The sequence below is a fragment of the Chelonoidis abingdonii genome, chromosome 15 (assembly GCF_003597395.2).
Source record: "Chelonoidis abingdonii isolate Lonesome George chromosome 15, CheloAbing_2.0, whole genome shotgun sequence".
NCBI classification, from domain to species: Eukaryota; Metazoa; Chordata; order Testudines; family Testudinidae; genus Chelonoidis; species Chelonoidis abingdonii.
In genome coordinates, this window is record NC_133783.1 from 45,487,729 (window position 1) to 45,507,791 (window position 20,063).

A 20,063-nucleotide genomic window follows, 5' to 3' on the forward strand; every position below is an offset into this window, starting at 1 on the left:
ATTCCATTACCTTAATACTGTCATATTTTGTTTTGTTTTATTTCTTTATATTTAATAATAATTTTATCCATAGAGAAGCTCTGAGCACCCTAAAAATAAATAATTTCAATGGGACAATTGGCAGTGTAAAATATTACTCAACATGAATAAGAGTGGTAGAATTGATGCATATTACAGTGCAAAATACACATTAACAAGATGATTCCCAAATACAGACAACATTAATATTGCCATCCCCAAATCCTTCACCCACAAATAATATTCCTTTTTCCAATGTTCATCCTGATTTGTCAGGTCAAATGCAAATGCCAGAGCATGAGAAGAAAATGCACCTTATAGATACAGTACATAGAGTTTAGTTAGTGTGAAGTTTAAAAAATATACAGCTCTGTGATTGCTTGAACTGGTTATGGGGACTCCCCCCATCCCCAGTTGTAGTCCCATCAGACCAGGGGGATGGCACACTGGCTGAGTGGTATAGAGAAGCATGCCCTGCTTTTGCCAGTCCTCTACCTGTTTTATATATAAATAGAGGATTTTATTCTCCTGTAGAATAGGAGTCACTTCCATTGAGAGTTATTCGTGTCCTGTGGTGGGGGAGAATCAAGCCATCACCTTAATCTGCCAATAAAGAGAGAGAGCGCGCAAGCATGATTATAACCTCTTGTTCAATACTGTAGTATATAAATATTTATTTCTGCCACTGACTTGGTGTGTGAGCTTAGGTAACTCACTCACCTCACTTGTCCCTCAGCTTCCTCATCCATAAAAGAGGAATCATATATTCCATAGGGGTACTGTGAGGATTAATTAGCTCGGACCCAATGCTGCGCTTCATGCAGTGTGGTGATATAGGGGCTGATCCCAAACCCACTGGGGCTAATGGCAAGACTCTCTTTTACTCCAGTAGGTTTTGGGTCAGGCCCATAGTTTTTGTCACTAATGTCAATGCCACAACCCTCAAGGAATTCAATGAGTGCAAGATCTCATTCTTAATCTTTGAACCACATAAGTGCTTAATATTTTCCTGGGCCTTTTTAAAACAGAAGGCTCAATCCTGCATACTTTGCAAACTCCCACTGACTTCACTGGGAACTTTGGATACTCAAGGAATGCAGGATCAAGCCCTTAGATCTAAAGGTGGTTTATACTGTACTCTGTGCTAGGTAGTGACATAATAATGCTGGAATAACAGAAGCCATATTGCTCAAGAAAATTTGACCATGCTGTATAAAGATAATATATATTTAAACAGTAATAACCTGTATTTTGTCTGTTTAATTATTAACATTCTTGAATTTTAAAAGATGCTATTTGGATCACTCTTACATTAGTCTGTTTTCATATTTGACTTATTTTACTTTCTCCTGAGGCTGTAAAACAGGTTCAGTCCCTTCTTCGCTGAATGCTGAAGGTAAAATCCCAGCTAGTAGATGGTTTGCATTATAGAGGATTTTAGCAGGGAAATTGGTAGGTGTTTTAGAGCCTGGATGAATACTGCAGTAGGCAAGGGGTGGAGAAGTGGCCGTTTGAATGAGAAATGCTAAAAAGACATTGCTTCTTTAAAAGCTCATTTACAATGCCAGCTGGATATAGGAGGCCTAGAGCTATAATGAGGTGGTTTCTCCTCCTCTTCCTATTTCATACCTGCTAAGACAATATTAATTGCTAACCTATTGCTCCATAACAAAATCAAGAGGGGTTGGCAGTTCAGAAGGTTACAGCAGGGGTGGGGAAAGGAGATCATTAGCCTCCCAGTGCTATTTCCGGATGGATGGTCCTTGAAAAACCTTCTAATTTGCCTTTAAAAGATGTCATGTCATGTCCCAGGCTGCAACCTGTTCGGCCTGCGAGGGGTGTGATATGTTCCCAAACCGCAAAGAGACTTACCCTGTGAACTGATTTCTTAGAGTCCTTTAATTCCTTGCACTCTGGGGATACTGAGTTCTCTTTTAATGTCTGCCTGACGTCTCCGTTCGTGCACCATTGTCAATTAAAATACATTTTTTGAATCAACGTATTTCAGTGGGTTTTAAAATCAGTGTGCAATGAGACTCCCGTAGGATAACCTCTCCATTAGAACCTTTTCTGCTACAAAGGCGTGTGTAGAGTCGGGGCGATTTTGGCCGACAAAGGGGGCTGGTGGGCCTGAAATGGTCCATCGGAGGGTTGAAAGCATTGCAATGTCTATACACTTCCCCCACTCATACTGCGAATCCAGGTCAGATCTGGAGTGGAGATTTTCGAAGCAATGGGGTTTTCTGCACCTGAGAACGTGCGGCAGCGGTACACTTTGTATACACGTTGTTACAACGTGTTGCAGTTCCCCCGTGGCCTCTAAGGAAAGGGCACACGTTATGCATGTTGGTACTGCGATGTCCAAAGAACTAGGTTAAAACAAGACTACGTCATTCATTTCTAAGTGGAGCCACAGAGTACCACAAATCAAACATCTGTGCTCCTCTGGGATTTTAACCCACCCTCTGCAGGGGTTAACCCTGCCCCCCCCCCCTCCACGACAGGTTACTCTAAGAGACACGTCTCGCTCACACCACACACACACACACACACACACACACACGGTGCGTGTGTGAGATCCAACCGGCGGCTCTCGCCTTAATGACACTAGTGCAGCTTTCAAAGACCCCTCCGAAGGCAGCCTGCGCTGCTCTCTCCACGTGGCTGGGGTAGCCAGGCTGGCCAGAAAGCGGAGAAAGTGCCAATGGTTATGCAGCCCCCTCCTCTGCCCCCACCCCCACTTCCAACCCTTTCGCTTTCCAAGCCTGCATCCTCCTCCTAGACCGAAGCAGAGAAGCCGCTTCACTCCAGAAGGACATCCGCAAAGCGCAAGCTTGCACACTTCAGGACTCTTCCTCCTACGGACAGCGTCACCGGGGGATCTAACCTGCGGCGAGCAGGACTGAAAGCCACGCATCGACCGAAGGCATCTTTGGCATCACGTCTCTCCTCCCTGCGAGCAGTTGGCCAATTGTCCGTGCATTTGTCTGGGGCCACCACGACTCTCTCGGGATCTTTGAGGGGGGAATGCTGGAATGTCAGGACAGTGGGGCCAAGGTGGCCCCCATCCATCATAAAATCTCCTTCTCCATCTTAGACATCCTGGATCCCCAGAAATTTACCAGGAAAAGCAACCCGGCTGCACAGAGCCGGGGCAGCATCTCGCATTCAGGAGAGCCAGAGAAAAGTTTTGGCAGAGTTGAAGTAGAAAAGGATACCGCGAATCAAAGGAGCAGCAGGGATACACTAGAGGCATATGGTAGGAATGCATTCAATCTGCATGGTTATTTTCAAACAAATTAATAGGAAACAGTGTCCTGTCTATCAGCTGAAAGGGGTCGGGTCCATAAATTGTGCGCGCATTCTAAAGCAAATTGGATTAAAAACAATGAAGATTACGTTTTAGCTTGTTTGCGAGGTGTTTAGCTGGTGCGCAGGAAGAGGTCATGGAACAGGCAACAGAACGGGTCCGTATTTTGTTTAAAACCTGATGATAAAAAAAAGCGAGTTGACTGTCTCGTTTTGATTCTGAACTATTTGAGCACCTGAATCAGAATGAGAGCAGACCCAGGACTCCCACAGGACAGCAATACATTGCTGATAAGCATAAGTCAAAACTGGCTCACGCAGCCTGTGTCAGCGATGGACAAGGAGATATTCATTAACTCCTTCCGCAGAATGTTTCCCAAGGCAGGGCAGGCAGCAGCGGTAAGCCGCTCCTGGTGTCGGTACATGTCACCTTTAAGAAGTTGCCATGGAAAACTGCTTTGGGAGAAGGCTCATTAGGTGCAGATTTCCTTGAGTCGTGACCCGGCTTGGGTCACCGCTTATACTGCAGCGCCCCCAGGTCTGATGGGAAACCAAAAGTTAGATGCAATTGTTTTCGACTCCAGCTTGTTGGCTGACCCTGATTGGCACTGGGACAGCCAGGCTGGATAATTGTTCAAACCGTCCCCACAAGAGGATGCCTTAGCTCCCCATTGATCGATATCCTATTACTGACTCCTGCATATCTCCTTCCCACAGCTTGCAGTGCCAACTTCAAACCTCTTTCCCCCTGCCTGATCCTAAAATTGTTCGATTAAAACTTACCTTTAATAGATGACATCTATTGATCCGCCCCTCACAAATCTGAAACTCTATTAGCACGGCGGGAAAGAGCAGATGGAAAGGGGGAGGGGATTTTGGTCGCTTTAAAGGGGACTTTAATAACTTATTTAATTGGCCAGAGATCCATACCGCCGCACACAAACGAGTTTCGCATGGCTTGGAGCACATAAAGGGTTTATCATATTAGACAGTCAGGTTTTTCTTAAAGGGCAAATGATCATTTTTTAAAAAAAATCTGATTTTTAAATAATGTTTTAGGAGGGAAGAAAATCCCAAGTTTTCTCCCGTTCTAAAGCCGGATCGGAAAGAAGAGCCCCTTTAAATTGCTCATTCTGGGGGCAGAAGGGGAGTGGTGTCTTTTGCAAGCCGAGTTTAATAAACAAACGTGGAATTGACATCAGCCGGCAGCAGGCGCCTGCCCCAGCCGCGCGTGTCCCCAGTGACACAGATGCGTGCGGAGAGCAGCTGGCGGGAGGGGAGCGCTGGCGCAGGTCAGCTTGGATCAGCGGCAGGCGCAGGGATGTGGCAGGGGAAGGGCTCGTTCTGTCACTCTGATCAGCCCCCTTCTTTCCCTTAGATGCCATCTCCAAGGGAGAGAGCGAGGCGGTGTCCACCCTGGAGGGCTTCGCGTGCGAGGAGGAGGAGCCGGCCCCGGGACCGGACAGGAGCCAGCCCGCCGCAGCCCCACCGCGCTTGCACGAATTCCCCGGCTCGCCGGATCCGGAGGAGAGAGACGATCCCGGCTCCCCGCGAGCCTGCAAGCGGCGCCGCGCCGAGCCGAGCTGCGCCAAGCCCCGGCGGGCCCGGACGGCCTTTACGTACGAGCAGCTGGTGGCCCTGGAGAACAAGTTCAGGGCTACCCGCTACCTGTCCGTGTGCGAGCGCCTCAACCTGGCGCTGTCGCTCAGCCTGACCGAGACCCAGGTCAAAATCTGGTTCCAGAACAGACGGACCAAGTGGAAGAAGCAGAACCCCGGGGCGGACGGGGCCGTGCAGCCGGCAGCCAGCGCCGCGGCGCCCCCATGCGGAGCAGGCGGCGGCAGCCCCAGCCCGCCGGGCCCCAGCGCCCTGGCTTTCCAAACTTTCCCCTCCTACCCCGCCGCCAATGTCCTCTTCCCAGCGGCTGCTCCCTTGCCCCTGGCCGCGGCACCCTTCCTCAGCCCGGCCTACCTGGCCCCCTTCTATACACCGCACCTCTAAAGACCCCGCCCGACAAGCTCCAGCCTTCCCCAGCCTCCGGGGCCCTGGGCTGGGGGCTCAGCACGTGGGTGTGCCAGGGGCGTTCACAACCCCTGCGCTCCCCTCCCCTCCCGGGGGGGATCTCAGCCCCTTAGCTGGCACCCTGCCCCCGTGAACACCCGCCGCAGGAACAGACATCGCATTTGCCATCGCAGGGAGTGTCCTCCCGCCCCTTAGCCGGCTCTCCCTCTCCCACGGCTGGAAGGAATGGCAGAGGGACGCAAGGCGACGGGCAGGGCACCCGCGCTCTGGTGATGGAGGTTTCCAGTTCAGACAGCAGCGGTCCAGTGGTTGCTGTCTATGGGAACGTGCCGTCAGAACCGAGGGGAGACTGCCCATATGCAACATGGACTTTGGAAACTGGAGAACTTTAATAGAACGTGCACTGCACTACGCTCAGGTTTGCCATCTTCCCACGTGTTTGGTATGTTAAAGCATCCTTCCCCAGCATAGTTTACGCCTGATCTTGGTCCCACCGCGACGAATGGGAGTTTTGCCATTGGCTTCCGTGGGAGCCAAGGTCGGGCTGCTCCCGTTAATCCCTTGAAATGGATGGATATCTATGAGCAGAGCAGCCGCGCTTCTGTAAAGGCATATATGAGTTCAAGTGTAGTTTGTGGCATGTAATGATTGATTTCTTAGATTATACTCCACACTTGTGCTGCGCTATATCTTTGGATAAAGAAGAATAAAGGTCCTAATATACATAGATAAACGATTGTGACAAACCAAACAGGTGGAACGTTCAGATGCAGACATTAAGTGGTCCAAATATTTATACATACATATATCATTAAATATTTTTCCTCATTAGGCTCCAGAGTTCAAATGCACATTTCTGATGGTTGCATGGTCATTTAAAGTGTAAGAAGTTTATTTTTTTCTAGTCTTCACAGAAGCATGTTTTCTTGGGGGTGGGGGTAACCACTGGATTTTATTAGCGTATTTGAGATGTAATCATAGGCGTAAGAGATGGAAAAGATAACCCTCTTTATATTTACTGTACCTAACACTAATTCTCGCAGGTTTCTCTCCTGAAGTTTCCTTTAAAAACATTTCTCTTAGTAATTTGGCTTGGCAGGGCATATCCCATAACCTGAAAACATAGAAACTTTGCCACTAATTACTATTGCTTTTATATGTATGAGCCTGATAAGAACTAAATATGCCCCTAAGCCCCACTTTTATCTCTGGAGATCAGTTACCTGTTTCAGGTGGGTAATACAACCTTATAAAGGGCCAATTGCTGTAACCTTTAAAATCATGTTAGAACTCCTATTGACTTCAAGGGTGCTGCACTGGGCTCGAAAATTGAAAGCCAGGTGTCTGGCATCCCAAGAAATTAATGAAGAGAGTTTGCTAGTGGGAACAGAAAAGTACTACTGCTTACTGCTGCTTGAAACCTTATCTCTGTAATTGTCAGGCAGGGTGTGGGAAACCTGGCTGACACATGAGGAAGTATCCAATTATTGGGGTATACCTGCTACCTCTCTACCTTTCATTTCCACTGACTTCGGTGGGCTTTGGATCAGGCTTTAGATCAAAAGAGCTTTTTTCTGCAATTATTATTTTAATAACACATAATTAATGCCAAATGAGGTAGAAACCACACATCAGAGAAAAGTATTACATTCTTATTTTTAAAAGGGGTGGTTGTGGTAGAAAATATTTAAAGTGCAGAGCTTCCAGTATGTAGTGCACTCTTTTCCATAACAGAGGAATCTGATTTTTTTAAAGGATTTATGAGGAAAATCACATTTCATCTTCATAATTACAAGCACCACAACGAAAAAGAATTTTAGTTGGGGGCTTATCCATCCCTGAACTGCCAAGAAGTAATTGGTTCACAAAAATCTGTCTCATGCAGTTTGCACAAATTATTGCAACATGTTGTTCAAGAACGTATCTCTTCAGTGTCATGATGCTTAAAGTGCACATTGGCTTTCCAACCAAAAAGATAGCTGGTGAGTCCTATCTATCTATAGGTGTGTTTGTCTAAATAAAGCAGTTTTAAAAATAATACTTTGTTTAATTTTTCTTAATAATTCTCAGACGAAATTATTTTTCTTTTGTGGGTCTTTTTTCCCCCGCAGGGTCCAAACCTAGATAATGCCTTGCAAAACTAACCTGGCCATGACCCCAGGGAGAATCCTAAAACTCCTTGGTTCCTGAGCCATCATTTTCAGTTCTGTAAAACCCATGTACCCTCTAGCGGTCAGATAGAGTTACTGCATTTATTCTCTTACCAGAAGGTCAGTAGAACCAGCCCCCTCTTACTGTACCAACCAATCATAGAACTGGAAGGGACCTCGAGAGATCCTCTATTCCAGTCCCCTGCACTCAAGGCAGGACTAGGTATTATCTATACCATCCCTGACAATGCTTCTTCATAAATAGACTGAAGACTGGTAAGAGGTGATGGTAAAGTGGACACCCATTTTTAAGCAAATCACCTCCATGGCCTGTATAACTTGCAGCTTCCTGGGGAGCAAGTATCTGAAAAACACTCTTATACTCAGGTGTTATGAATAGCTGCTTCCTGTGCTTTTGTCAAACCACTGGGTGGACTAACTAAAATTGATGTTGCAGCTCCTTTTGCATAGAACACATTTTTTATAAAACAAATGTTACACAATGTCTTTTAAACTATCATATCTATATAGCTCTAGATAGATTAGATGGTAGATAAACCCAACACTAGATTGTTTGATTCTTTCAGGTAATAGCTACACTAGAAATAAACTATGCTAGGTTACAGCAAAGTTATATCTTTAAGGTAAATAGGGTATAACTGGGAGGAGGTGGGATCATTATAACTGTCTGACATATCTCCAAAGCTGCTGCTGCTGTCTTTTATGCATGGTGTTAAACAGCAGTCAGTTGCTTCATACATTAGGAGGCAGAGTGGATTAATGCCATAGCAGTTAATGTCTAGAGGCCTGAGTTCAAATGACTTGGGTATTAATTAAAAGGAATATGGTGGTCTCAACATGGTCCTCTAAACCAGTGCTTCTCAAAGCCAGTCCCCGGCTTGTGCAGGGAAAGCCCTTGGCGGTCCAGGCTGGTATGTTTACTGTCGCATCTGCAGGTTCGGCTGATCGCGGCTCCCTCTGGCCAACGGAGGCAGGTTTCGCAGGTTCGCTGCTCCAGGCCAATGCGGGCTGCAGGAAGCGGCGTCCAGCACATCCCACTGGCCACAGTCCCTGTTGGCCTGGAGCGATGAACTGCGGCCAGTGGGAGCCATGATCGGCCAAACCTGTGGACGTGGCAGTATCATGTTTCTAAGTGATCTAAAATTCAATTGCTTGCATGGATTTTCTTGAAATTTGCTATGCCTGGTGGGAGTGCAGAGTAGGGTTAGAGAGCCAAATTTGAGATTATTTGATTTAGGAGTTGCAGAGATATACGTTATTTTTAAAAAAGTTTCTAGGTTTTTTTTTTGGTTTGTTTTTGCACAGAGCTAGAGATCCAATCTGTTGCAGTGATGCAGGTCAACATTGTCTCAATAGGTCAATTTTTCCCCAAAGTAGTGCATGGCACCCACTAACTCTTTTGGAGATCCACACTGAGAACAGTATTTAACAACATGTTTATTTCTTAGCTTGTGTAGATATGCAGTCTGAAAGGAACACAGTGTGCATGCCACAAAAAAGAAAAGAATGTGAGAGGGTTTTTATACAGCCACTTTATGTTTGCCTGGGTAGTTCGAAGAAATGTGCGAATGTTATTCTCCTGGGGAACTCCCCACCACTAACCTTTCTAGTTCGAACCTTTGTACACCTGTGCAATAAAGATTTAATAACTCATGTTGCTTACTGCAAATTGTTTCTGTTATAATATAACATGGTTTTATTTTATGGGGATGTTTACTGTGAACACAGCAGAATAGTCAGCAGCTGGTCTAACCAAAATTGTTGTTATATCAGCTGCGGTGGAGCTGGAGACAGAGGACTTTGTGTTGGGGTTTGGGTGATGGGGGAAGGATTGTGGCTGTGTATGGGGGAGGAGTTGGGCAATGAGGCAAGAGAGTAGGCAAGCCTTGGATTGGTTGAGAAAAATCTGTATTTTACTAGCTCCTGGGGGTGGGTAGGAAGTGGCTACTTCCTGACCTTGGGGCAGATTAGCATAGTGTTTCCAAAATCGTATAGTGCGTAGGTTTGGCACTGACAGCATGGACCATATCTTGACCACTAAGGGTAAAAAAATATGTGTGCTGTCAGGGTTGCCAGTGTATGGATTCTGGGCAATTCCTGGATCACAAGGCTGCAGAAGTTTGAGGGAAAGCAGGTAGCACACCATGACATGGGGATTGCTGACTACAGGGTGATTCGACTTAGTGTACAAATTGCAGGATGTCATATGTACAATGGCCTAAATCAGTGGGTTTCAAACTGTGGGTCATGATCCAGAACTGCATCGCTGCAGCTCTGGTCAGCATCACCAACCGGGCCGTTAAAAGTCCCATTGGCAGTGCTGCCTGGCTAAGGCAGGCTAGTCCGTACCTGTTTTGACATCGCGCTGCACCCCAGAAGCGGCCCGCAGCAGGTCTGGCTCCTAGGTGGGGGGGCCACGGGGCTTCATGCACTGCTCCTGCCCAGAGCAGAGGTTCCACACTCCCATTGGCCAGTTCCCAGCCAATGGGAGCTGGGGGTGGGGGGGGAGTGCCTGCAGGTGAGAACCATGTGAAGCTGCTTGCGTACCTCTGCCTAGGAGCTGGACCTGTTGCTGGCCACTTCTGGGACCCAGTGCGGTCTGTGGAGCCAGGACAAGAGGGAAGCCTGCCTCTGCACCCTGGCTGCACCACTGACTGGAAGCCAGGGTGCAGAGGCAGACTACTTTCTTTATGTTTGAGAGTCTGATCAACAGACTCCCAGGATGAAAATAGTAATGGTGCTGTTGGTCAGCACTTAAGGTGTATTAGAATCATACTGAAAAGCTTACAAAACATCTGCCCACACTATGTCTTGCTATTTATAATATGATCAGTTTTCCACTTTAATAAGGAAATATTATGACAAAGTGTTTAAGAACATTACATATTAAAATAAAAAGAATGGTAGGGCACTCATTTCCTCCTTTGAATTTTCAGCATTGACATTCATGTGCCTTTTTAAGACACCAGGGTTTGTAAAATATTTTGTCTCCTGTTTGGCTAAATTACTCTAGTTTCCCAGAAAATCTTAATACTTAATTCTTATGTATGCCAATTAGGGAGAGAAAAGCTGACCAAATGGCTTTTTCCACCCTCTGTCTTAGCCAGGAAAACACTTATCTTTATAGCAAAGACAGTAGCTCTGGAGTCATAGCTTTAGTGCTACTTTACGAAAAAAGAAAAAATAATAAGTCAAACACATTCTCAACTTTATATTAGTTCTTGTGTACCACACAATGTTGAAAGAATGATGAGTAGCAGTGAAGAGCAACATTACTGCAGATTATGCAGCATTGATCACAATCCATCAAGTGATAGTCTGGCTAAATGGTACAAAGTGGTCCAGACATTACTCTTTATTTTCTCTTTTGTCCATGGGTCAGCTGCCCCTGAGGACGATCTCTTTGTCAGTCAGCTCTAGATATGATAATGTGCCACTTTCCAAAGCTATGATTCCAAACTCAGTGCTGAGAACTAAATTGTTAGCAATTCTTCCATCATTCAAACATTAGATTGTCCAGATTGTGTTATTCTCAATATAGGCCTTTATCGCTTTTGTAAATGTTCCACTGAGGATCCATTATCTCTAGGGCAAGGCACGACCACTATGAATATGTAGTTTTACAACAATCTCAGGCAAAAATTGGCTTTACCAACAGATTAACATAAATGTTAAGATGTGAACTACAATTGTGTCCCCCATATAAAATACAAAGAACAAATCTCTCTTAAATTACAATGGTTTTAAATGAAAAATGTACTAGTAAATATAAGGAAATTAGTCTCTCTCATACCCATCAGGTCCTTCCCTGACTCCCGTAATAATGTCAGCCGTATTCATGTATGAGCAACTGAGAGTTCAGAATGTCTGAACAGCAGGTAACTTCTCAGTGGGTCCTGCAAACACATACACATTCTTACCTGCACTCACTGCATTCTAATTCTAGAATAACATGGGATTTGGCACAGCAGATCAGACTCTGGGCCATCTAATCTGGTATCATGGCTCCAGCAGTAGCTGATATCTGATACTTCATAAGAAGACAATCAAAGCACTACAGTGCACTTAACAAACTGTACTGTGCTGTATGCGGGGAACACGGGGTGGATTTCTTTCCTGACCCACATAGTGATCATCATCCATCATGAATCATTAAACTTGTTTACCCTTCTCATTATAGACATAACTAAAATGTTATTGTTGGTCATACATCCCCTTATGAAATCTACTCTATTTAACCCTATGACCTACAGAATTATGCTAGAGCTGGTCACAACAACATAGTTAAGGATGCATTAGAAATCTTAGTTTAAGTGTAGTTTTATACTTTAATTTTGTAAAAATCTCAAATACAGCATAGAGTCCAATGGCTTTTGATACTGAGAGTATAAAACAGACAGAGTGGACACATACTGGGCCCTTCTTCTGCCCTCTCCTATGCTGCAAGCAGCCAAGATACTGAGAAGACAAGACTCCAACACAGGAGATTGGCCCACTTTAAGGAACAAACCTATATATTAGGACTGCAATATCCAGTGGGGTGAGAAAAACTGCTTAATCTAGATGCTGACCTGTCTAATAGGGTTGAGAGTTTAGGGTTGCATGCTTATATTTTATTTTAGTAACCACTCTGACTTGTTATGCTTTGACTTATAATCACTTAACATTTATCTTTATAGTTAATAAATCTGTTTGTTTATTCTACCTGAAGCAGTTCATTTGGTTTGAAGTGTGTCAGAAACTCTCCTTGGGATAACAAGCCTGGTACATATCAATTTCTTTGTTAAATTGACACACACATATAAGCTTGCAGCATCCAGTGGGCATAACTGGACACTGCAAGGCAGAGGTTTCTAGGGTTGTGTCTGGGATTGGAGATATTGGCCAGTGTCATTTGGTTGCACAGTCCAAGGAGCAGCTTACATGCCAGAGGCTGTGCATGAACAGCCCAGGAGTGGGAGTTCTCACAGCAGAGCAGGGTAGGGCTGGCTCCCAGAGTCAAGGATTGGAGTGGCCTAGCAGATCACCAGTCCAGATAACACCAGAGGCAACATCACACTACAATTGCTAAAAACCATTTTTCTGTTTACCCCATTATTTAATAAAGCTATTTGGATGCTATCTTTGGCAATCTGCCGGTTTTATAGCATGTTCAGAAAAGTGATGAAAATAAAGACACCTGGGTCAAAGGCCTTACGAATCATAAGAGCTGATCTATTAAGTGCCTCATCAGTCTGCTAAGAAGTCAGGTCGCCCAGGAATGATTGGGTAATGTTGTTTTGGGTCTATGTATTGGCCAGGAATGAGAAAAAAAATCAGTTTTTTAGCAGCTTTAGAACTAGCAGACATCTGGTAACATTTATGGTTAGCAAAATCTTCCTAGAGAAAAGCAGATTCTAGGGCTGCAACATCTTTAGAAGCTGGACAAATTCTTTGTTTTCCACTACAGAATATGACTGCATATCAGCTCCAATCATTTTAAACAGAGCTTTATAGTTCCTCACTGACTTGGGAGCTGCCACATTCCAGAGCCTATTTCTGGCATTACATTCAATACAAGTTTTGCTGGGAAGATGTTGATGGTTGCAACTGATTTACAAACTGCATGATACTGGTGTATTTCAGCCTTTTGGTAGGTGACTTTGTACACCTCTTGTGCTTTACTCATGTGTTTCATTGTGGCTGTCATGATATCTTTTATCTATATCTATATATGCACACACATGGTGCTAGTCACCTCGATTGACGTTGCCAATCACAGTTTGTACTAATGGGTCTTGGGATGACTCTATAGCCCAATCGGAGAAGAACAACAGTTACTACACCGGCTACTGTGGCCATGTCTACACAAAGATAAAAAACTTGTGGCTGGCCTGGGTCAGCTGACTTGGGCTCGTGGGCCTTGGACTCTGGGACTGAAAAATCCCCATGTAGATGCTCTGGCTCAGGCTGGAGCCCAAGCCCAAATATCTACATAGAAATTTTTAGCCCCAAAGCCTGAGCCCCACAAGCTGGAGTCAGCTGACCTGGGCCAGCTACAGCCATGGCAAAGGTCTTCTATCTCTTTGTAGACGTATCCTGAGCCAATATTGACAACCCAACAGCACTTGTTAGTGGTATCAGGACAGACGCAGACTGGGTAGGGCTGTACACATCTTTGACTGCATGATAAACTTTTGGAGTCATGTTTATCAGCAAGGGCCTGTAGTTCATCCGCTTTATGGTCAAACCACATTTTTTGCATTTGGTGGGTTTGCATTGGAGTGTGCTGCAAACTGCCCTCCATACAGCCTTTTTCAACTCAGAGACTGGGTCAGTTAAGAGTGTGGCATGTGTTTGTGCTTGACATCAAGGAGATCTGATATTTCAAGATTATAACTGAATCAGTCTGCGTGACAGTGTTTTGTATACCTGTCACGGGGTGCACTCACTGCTAGTGGTACCTGCTCCTGGCCATCCTGGGGATTAGCTCTGGCCATGTATTGTGCCCTCCTCTGGTAATGGCTCTTCCATCATCCTCTCTCCCTGAAGACCCTTCTCACTCCAGGAACTGCAGCCTCCTCTTCGTGACTCAACTCTCAGGCCAGGTCATTACGTGGTTCCCTCTTCTGGGTGGTGGGGGGTGTAATCAAAGTCCCACTATACAAAATGGTGGTCTTCCCTTAGAATCATAGAACTGGAAGGTCATCTAGTCCAGTCCCCTGCACTCAAGGCAGGACTGAATATTATCTAGACCATCCCTGACAGGTCCAACCTGCTCTTAAAAATCCCCAATGATGGAGATTCCACAACCTCCCTAGCCAATTTATTCCAGTGCTTAACCACTCTGACAGTTAGAAAGTTTTTCCTAATGTCCAGTCTAAACCTCCGTTGCTGCAATTTAAGCCCATTGCTTCTTGTCCTATCCTCAGAGGTTAAGAACAACAATTTTTCTTTCTCCACCTTATAACCTTTTATGTACTTGAAATTATGTCCCCTCTCAGTCTTCTCTTTCCAGACTAAAACAAACCCATTTTTTTTTCAATCTCCCTCATAGGCCATGTTTTCTAGACCTTTAATCATTTTTTGTTGCTCTTCTCTGGACTTTCTCCCAATTTGTCCACAATCTTTCCTGAAATGTGGTGCCAGAAACTGGACACAATACTCCAGCTGAGGCCTAATCAGCATGGCAGAGTAGAGCAGAAGAATTACTTCTTGTGTCTTGCTTACAACACTCCTGCTAATACATCCCAGAATGATGTTTTTTTTTTTTGCAACAATGTTATAACTGTTGACTCATATTTAGCTTGTGGTCCACTATGACCCCAGATCCCTTTCTGCAGTACTCCTTCCTAGGCAGTCATTTCCCATTTTGTATATGTGCAACTGATTATTCCTTCTAAGTGGAGTATTTTGCATTTGTCCTTATTGAATTTCATCCTATTTACTTCAGATTTACAATTTCTCCATCTTTTGAATTCTCCATTTCAGGGGCCTCCAGGATTCATTGGGCAAAGCAACTGCGATTTTGAATTTGTCCTTATTGAATAGTATATCCTATTCCTTCAGACCCCACTTGCTCCCCCTCCCCCCAGGCAGCCCTGATATCATCTCCATAAGCACTTGCAACCCTCCAAGCCAGCAACCCTTGTGGTATCATCTCCAAAACTTTATAAGTGTACTCTCTATGCCATTATCTAAATCATTGATGAAGATATTGAACAGAACCAGACCAGAACTGATCCTGCAGGACCCCACTCATTATGCCCTTCCAGCATGACTGTGAACCACTGATAACTACTCTCTGGGAATGGTTTTCCAACCAGTTTATGCACCCACTTTATAGTAGCTCCATCTAGGTTGTATTTCCCTAGTTTGTTTATGAGAAGGTCATGCGAGACAGTATCAAAAAGCCTTTACTAAAGTCAAGATATACCATCTACCGCTTCCCCCATCCACAAGGCTTGTTACCTTCCTGCTGTCAAAGAAAGCTATCAGGTTGGTTTGACATGATTTTTCTTGACAAATCCATGCTGACTGTTACTTATCACCTTATTATTATCTTCTAGATGTTTGCAAATTGATTGCTTAATTATTTGCTCCATTATCTTTCCAGGTACAGAAGTTAAGCTGACTGGTCTGTAATTCCCCTGGGTTGTCTTTATTTCCCTTTTTATAGATTGGCACTATATTTGCCCTTTTCCAGTCTTCTGGAATCTCTCCATGTCTTCCATGACTTTTCAATGGCTCAGATCTTGAGTATTCTAGGATACATTTCATCAGGTCCTTGTGATTTGAAGACATCTAACTTGTCTAAGTAATTTTTGACTTGTTCTTTCCCTATTTTAGACTCTGATCCTACCTCATTTTCACTGGCATTCACTATGTTAGATGTCCAGTCACCACCAACCATCTTGGTGAAAACCGAAACAAAGAAATCATTAAGGACCTCTGCTATTTCCACATTTTCTGTTATTGTCTTTCCCCCACTCACTGAGTAACGGACCTACCCTGTCCTTGGTCTTCCTCTTGCTTCTAATGTATTTGTAGAATGTTTTCTTGTTACCTTTTATGTCTCTAGCTAGTTTGATCTCATTTTGTGCCTTGGCCTTTCTAATTTTGTCCCTACATACTTGTGTTATTTGTTTATAGTCATTATTTGTAATCTGGCTGAGTTTCCACTTTTTGTAGGACTCTTTTTTTAGTTTTAGATAATTGAAGTTCTCCTGGTTAAGCCAGGGTGGGCTCCTACCATACTTCCTATCTTTCCTATGGAGTGGGATAGTTTGCTCTTGTGCCCTTGATAATGTCTCTTTGAAAAACTGCCAACTGTCTTCAATTGTTTTTCCCCTTAGACTTGCTTCCCATGGGATCTTACCTACCAACACCCTGAGTTTGCTAAAGTCTGCTTCACTGCTCTGAACATGCCACTTCTCCAGTGGCTAGTAGGGGAACCCACCTCTACTCTGGGTTCCAGCTCATGGGCCCTCTGGTCAGCAGCCAAGACCTGCACTGTCCTACCTTGCTGCTTTCTCCCTAAGCCTTTTCCTATCTTCCTGGCTTCCTCCCTCTCTGGGTTTGCCAGCCTCCCAATTCCCTCCTCTCAGGGAGTAACTGTGGGCTACCATCTATAGTCCTGAACACACCTCTCTCCTCCCAGGGAGTGACTGCAAACTACTTTCTTTCCAACTTCTTCTGTTACCAGCTACCTAGCTTTGTACAGGCCCCTTCTGTTCCCGTACAGCTGAGCCTTATGTCTGATTAATCAATTCCTGCTCCATGGCTGCTCCTTTAGGAGCCACCTATAGGTTAATTGGGCCTAATTTACTCTCTCAGGGCCAATGTGGGGAGTACACCACATCACAATACCCATCACAATCCACAATAGTGTTACAGATAGTGTCATACGGGATATCATTCAGTAGATATGTCATCAATAACCATTAGAAAAGTTTCTAATACAATAGTTAGCTGTGGTGAAAATTGTTCGGTGACTGTCACATCTTTCAGCTGGGCAATACGCATTTAACTAACCGGTTTTTACATATTTTGAGCTGAAAAGAGAAAGAAAGATTTGACCAAATAAAACTGGTGGATAGTCCAACAATTAGCTTTGTTATACGCACATCTCGTAGGTCACACTGTTGGCCCAACATGTAGTCAATCATATGCCAATGATGTGAGCAAGGATGCATCCAGATTGTTTTGTATCTGTTGGGAGATCAGAAGGCAGTGTTTGTAATAACTAGATGGTGCTCAACATGTCATTAGGTGAAGTAGGCCATTCCTGTTCATCTTGCCAAATCCACGTTTGCCACACCCTGCAGAATCACCACCACCAACATGAGCATTAAAGTTACCTAAAATAATCAACTTGTCTTCATAGGGAGTCAATCGGATCAGGTCATTTAGTTTGGAGCAATATTGATCTGTGATGGTATGCACATTCTACACTAACCTAGAAGTGGTTAATGAGGTGAGAAGGAGTTAACCAATTAACCAAGTAGGCCACAGCTGAGGGGAATTAGGTAGCCCAAGTAACCCCTGAATGATGATGGAGCCCAGCTGAGAAGGAACAGGTGGGGTTAGTATAAAGCCAGGAAGCTAGCAGCAGAAAGGGGCTTCTTAGAACCTGCAGGGCTGGAAACTGGGACCACAGGGGTTCTGTGCTGCTGATGCCTCTACATTGCCAGGGGAGGCTTAGGCTAAGCTACCACAGGAAGACTCTGGGAGGCTGAGTATGGCTGGAAGTACCACCCCTCAAAGCCCACTGGCTGGTTGGTATCAGTATTTAAATAAGGAAGCAATGAAAAGGAGCTGTCTGAGCAACAACACTGACTGCCTGCCTCTCTGCTCCCAACCCTGCTTGCAATTGACCCTAGACTCCAGTTTCCAACCCTGGTTTGTCCTCAACTTTGCTATTCAGTTGTTGTCTGTAACCTGACCCTGATCTCCTGGTAAGCTGATCCTGCCTCCCTCTTGATCCTGATTCTTGGTTTGCCCTGTGGCTCATCTTGTACTCTGACCTCCTGGTACCTGATTTGGCCTGACTCCTCCTCCTACCATTGGGTCTGACCACCACGTCTTGGTCATGACAGGACTGCAGCGATGGAGCCTGTAGCCATTCTCTGGACATTAGAGAGGGAAGGAGAAAAATCTAGTGGAGAGGGTGTAGGAAAAGGCTCAGGGAAAGGGCAACAAGGTTAAAGACAGTGCAGACCTCCTCTGCTGAGGAGAGGGTCCCTGTGCTGGAACCCAGAATAAAGGGCAGGCCTGGGTTCCCCTATTAGCCAGTGGGGAAGTGGCACAATTGGGGCAGTGAATGGGAAGATTGCCTGAGACAGCTTGTATGGAGAGATTCTGATACCTGGCTGGAGGATCAAGCCACAAAGAGAAAGTACCCTGAATCACAGAGGCAGCAGAGCATATGAACAAGCATCAGAAAGGGGTATCAGACTTGGATGGAGCTAACCTCCACAGCAGACAGGAGGAGGCACTCTAATGGTGAGTGAACCTTATGACATACTCCTTATCCTCATCAGAACTAGCCATTGTTGGTGCTTAAGCACTGATCAGTGAAGTGTAATGTCCTCCTCTCAGAGGCAGTCGAAGCTTCATCAGTGTGTCATTTATGGGTAGCTTCTCCAAATGACAGCCAAGATTCTTTCTGATTGCAAAGCTGACTCCTGCATTGTGTGGCTCATTTTGTGAGCATCCCTTCCAGAAAAAGAGTGTACTCAGTACCGTCCTTAGCCAGATGACTCTGTTCAGCAAGTTGCATCTTGCTCAGCACCATAATGTCTATACAATCTCTGTCAAGCTCTTGATCAATCACGATCAGTTTGGTTTGGACAATTAAGGAGTGTATGAACATTTTGAATCAATTCATTGAGACAAAAGGAAACTTTTCAAGGCTTGTTTGAATTTCAACCACATGATCAGACACCCTCCAGCTGTGGTAAGATAGTGAGGGCTGTTCAGGATGAGCAGTTTTCAGGGCACCTTTTCTAGTCCCCTCCTCAGATTGAGTTGTCTGTGCTGTCTCTGAATAGAGCAGCTGAGATGATCAAGATGCTTCTGGACTATCGCATCACCCCACACGGAAGTCTTGACCTTTCCACATGCAGGTTCACGACTATGACTCCTAGCAATGGCCATAGCCTGTCACTTTTGCTGTTCCTCCATCACTGTGGGACTTCTTGGACTGTTGAAGGGTGAGTGAGAACTTATATGAAATGGATGAGCAGTTGTGCACCAGTTTGCACACTCTCTTGGCCAACAAGTGGCAAGGTGAATTGAGACAACTGAGGGATGTTGTTAAAAAAAATTGGGCTTGGCTTAGACAGATGGGAAAATACTATCTAGAGCTATCGCATCACTAACAGGGATAGATACAGTAAAATCACATATTCATGGGAATAGAAGGGAGTATGGACAAGCTAACCTTGAGTTTCTGCAGGTTTCTTACTGGGTGCTTGAGTGAGTTCCTTGTTAAAAGTTGTTTCGGCTGATACATAGAAATTATGCAGTTTTGCTGTTAGGAAAATGGTTTTAGCCCATTAAGGTGTTATGATTTATTGCATAGTCATGCTTTAAGTAAAGTAATTAGATAAGAACTCCCATTTTAACGATATAATGAAGGACAGAAGAGAAGCTCGTTGGAACCTAACTCTGGACAGAGCTGCTAGAACTCTCAGATCCTGCATGACCATACTGTGCAGCAGCCGGAGCCCCACACAATATGATCCTGACTGTCATTGGGAGACATCCATCTGCTTTATTGGGAGTGGTGAGTATTGTATCCTTGGCAGATGTATTCTGTTGATTAATTGCTGATAAATAGAGGTTAAGGTTTTACCGTAAGAAGACTCTTTCACTAGGGCTACCTCTACACTACGGGATAAATTCGAATTAGCTTAAACCGATTTTATAAAACAGATATTATAAAGTCGATTGTGCGCATCCACACTAGGCACATTAATTCGGTGGTGTGCGTCCATGGTCCGAGGCTAGCATCAATTTCTGGAGCGGTGCACTGTGGGTAGCTATTCTGTAGCTATCCCA

At 44.8% G+C, this 20,063-nt stretch overlaps 1 protein-coding gene and 1 long non-coding RNA gene across 2 annotated transcripts in view; one reads left to right on the forward strand and one right to left on the reverse strand.

Annotated features, from left to right (window-relative positions):
* LOC142047788 (uncharacterized) overlaps positions 1 to 20,063 on the reverse strand; it is a 441,041-nt gene that overhangs the window by 178,961 nt on the left and 242,017 nt on the right. The gene's annotated exons all lie outside the window — the stretch shown is intronic.
* On the forward strand, positions 3,046 to 5,615 carry NKX1-2 (NK1 homeobox 2). The gene is made up of 2 exons (XM_032796469.2): positions 3,046 to 3,277; positions 4,706 to 5,615. The coding sequence occupies exons 1-2, from the start codon at positions 3,046 to 3,048 to the stop codon at positions 5,326 to 5,328; spliced, it is 855 nt and encodes a 284-aa protein (XP_032652360.1). The 3' UTR covers positions 5,329 to 5,615.

Excerpts from the sequence above, each read along its gene's own strand:
- NKX1-2 (XM_032796469.2), top strand. The coding sequence starts at position 3,046 with ATGCTGGAATGTCAGGACAGTGGGGCCAAGGTGGCCCCCATCCATCAT. Across the intron at positions 3,278-4,705 it reads GGATACACTAGAGGCATATG|ATGCCATCTCCAAGGGAGAG; the intron begins GTAGGAATGCAT and ends TCTTTCCCTTAG.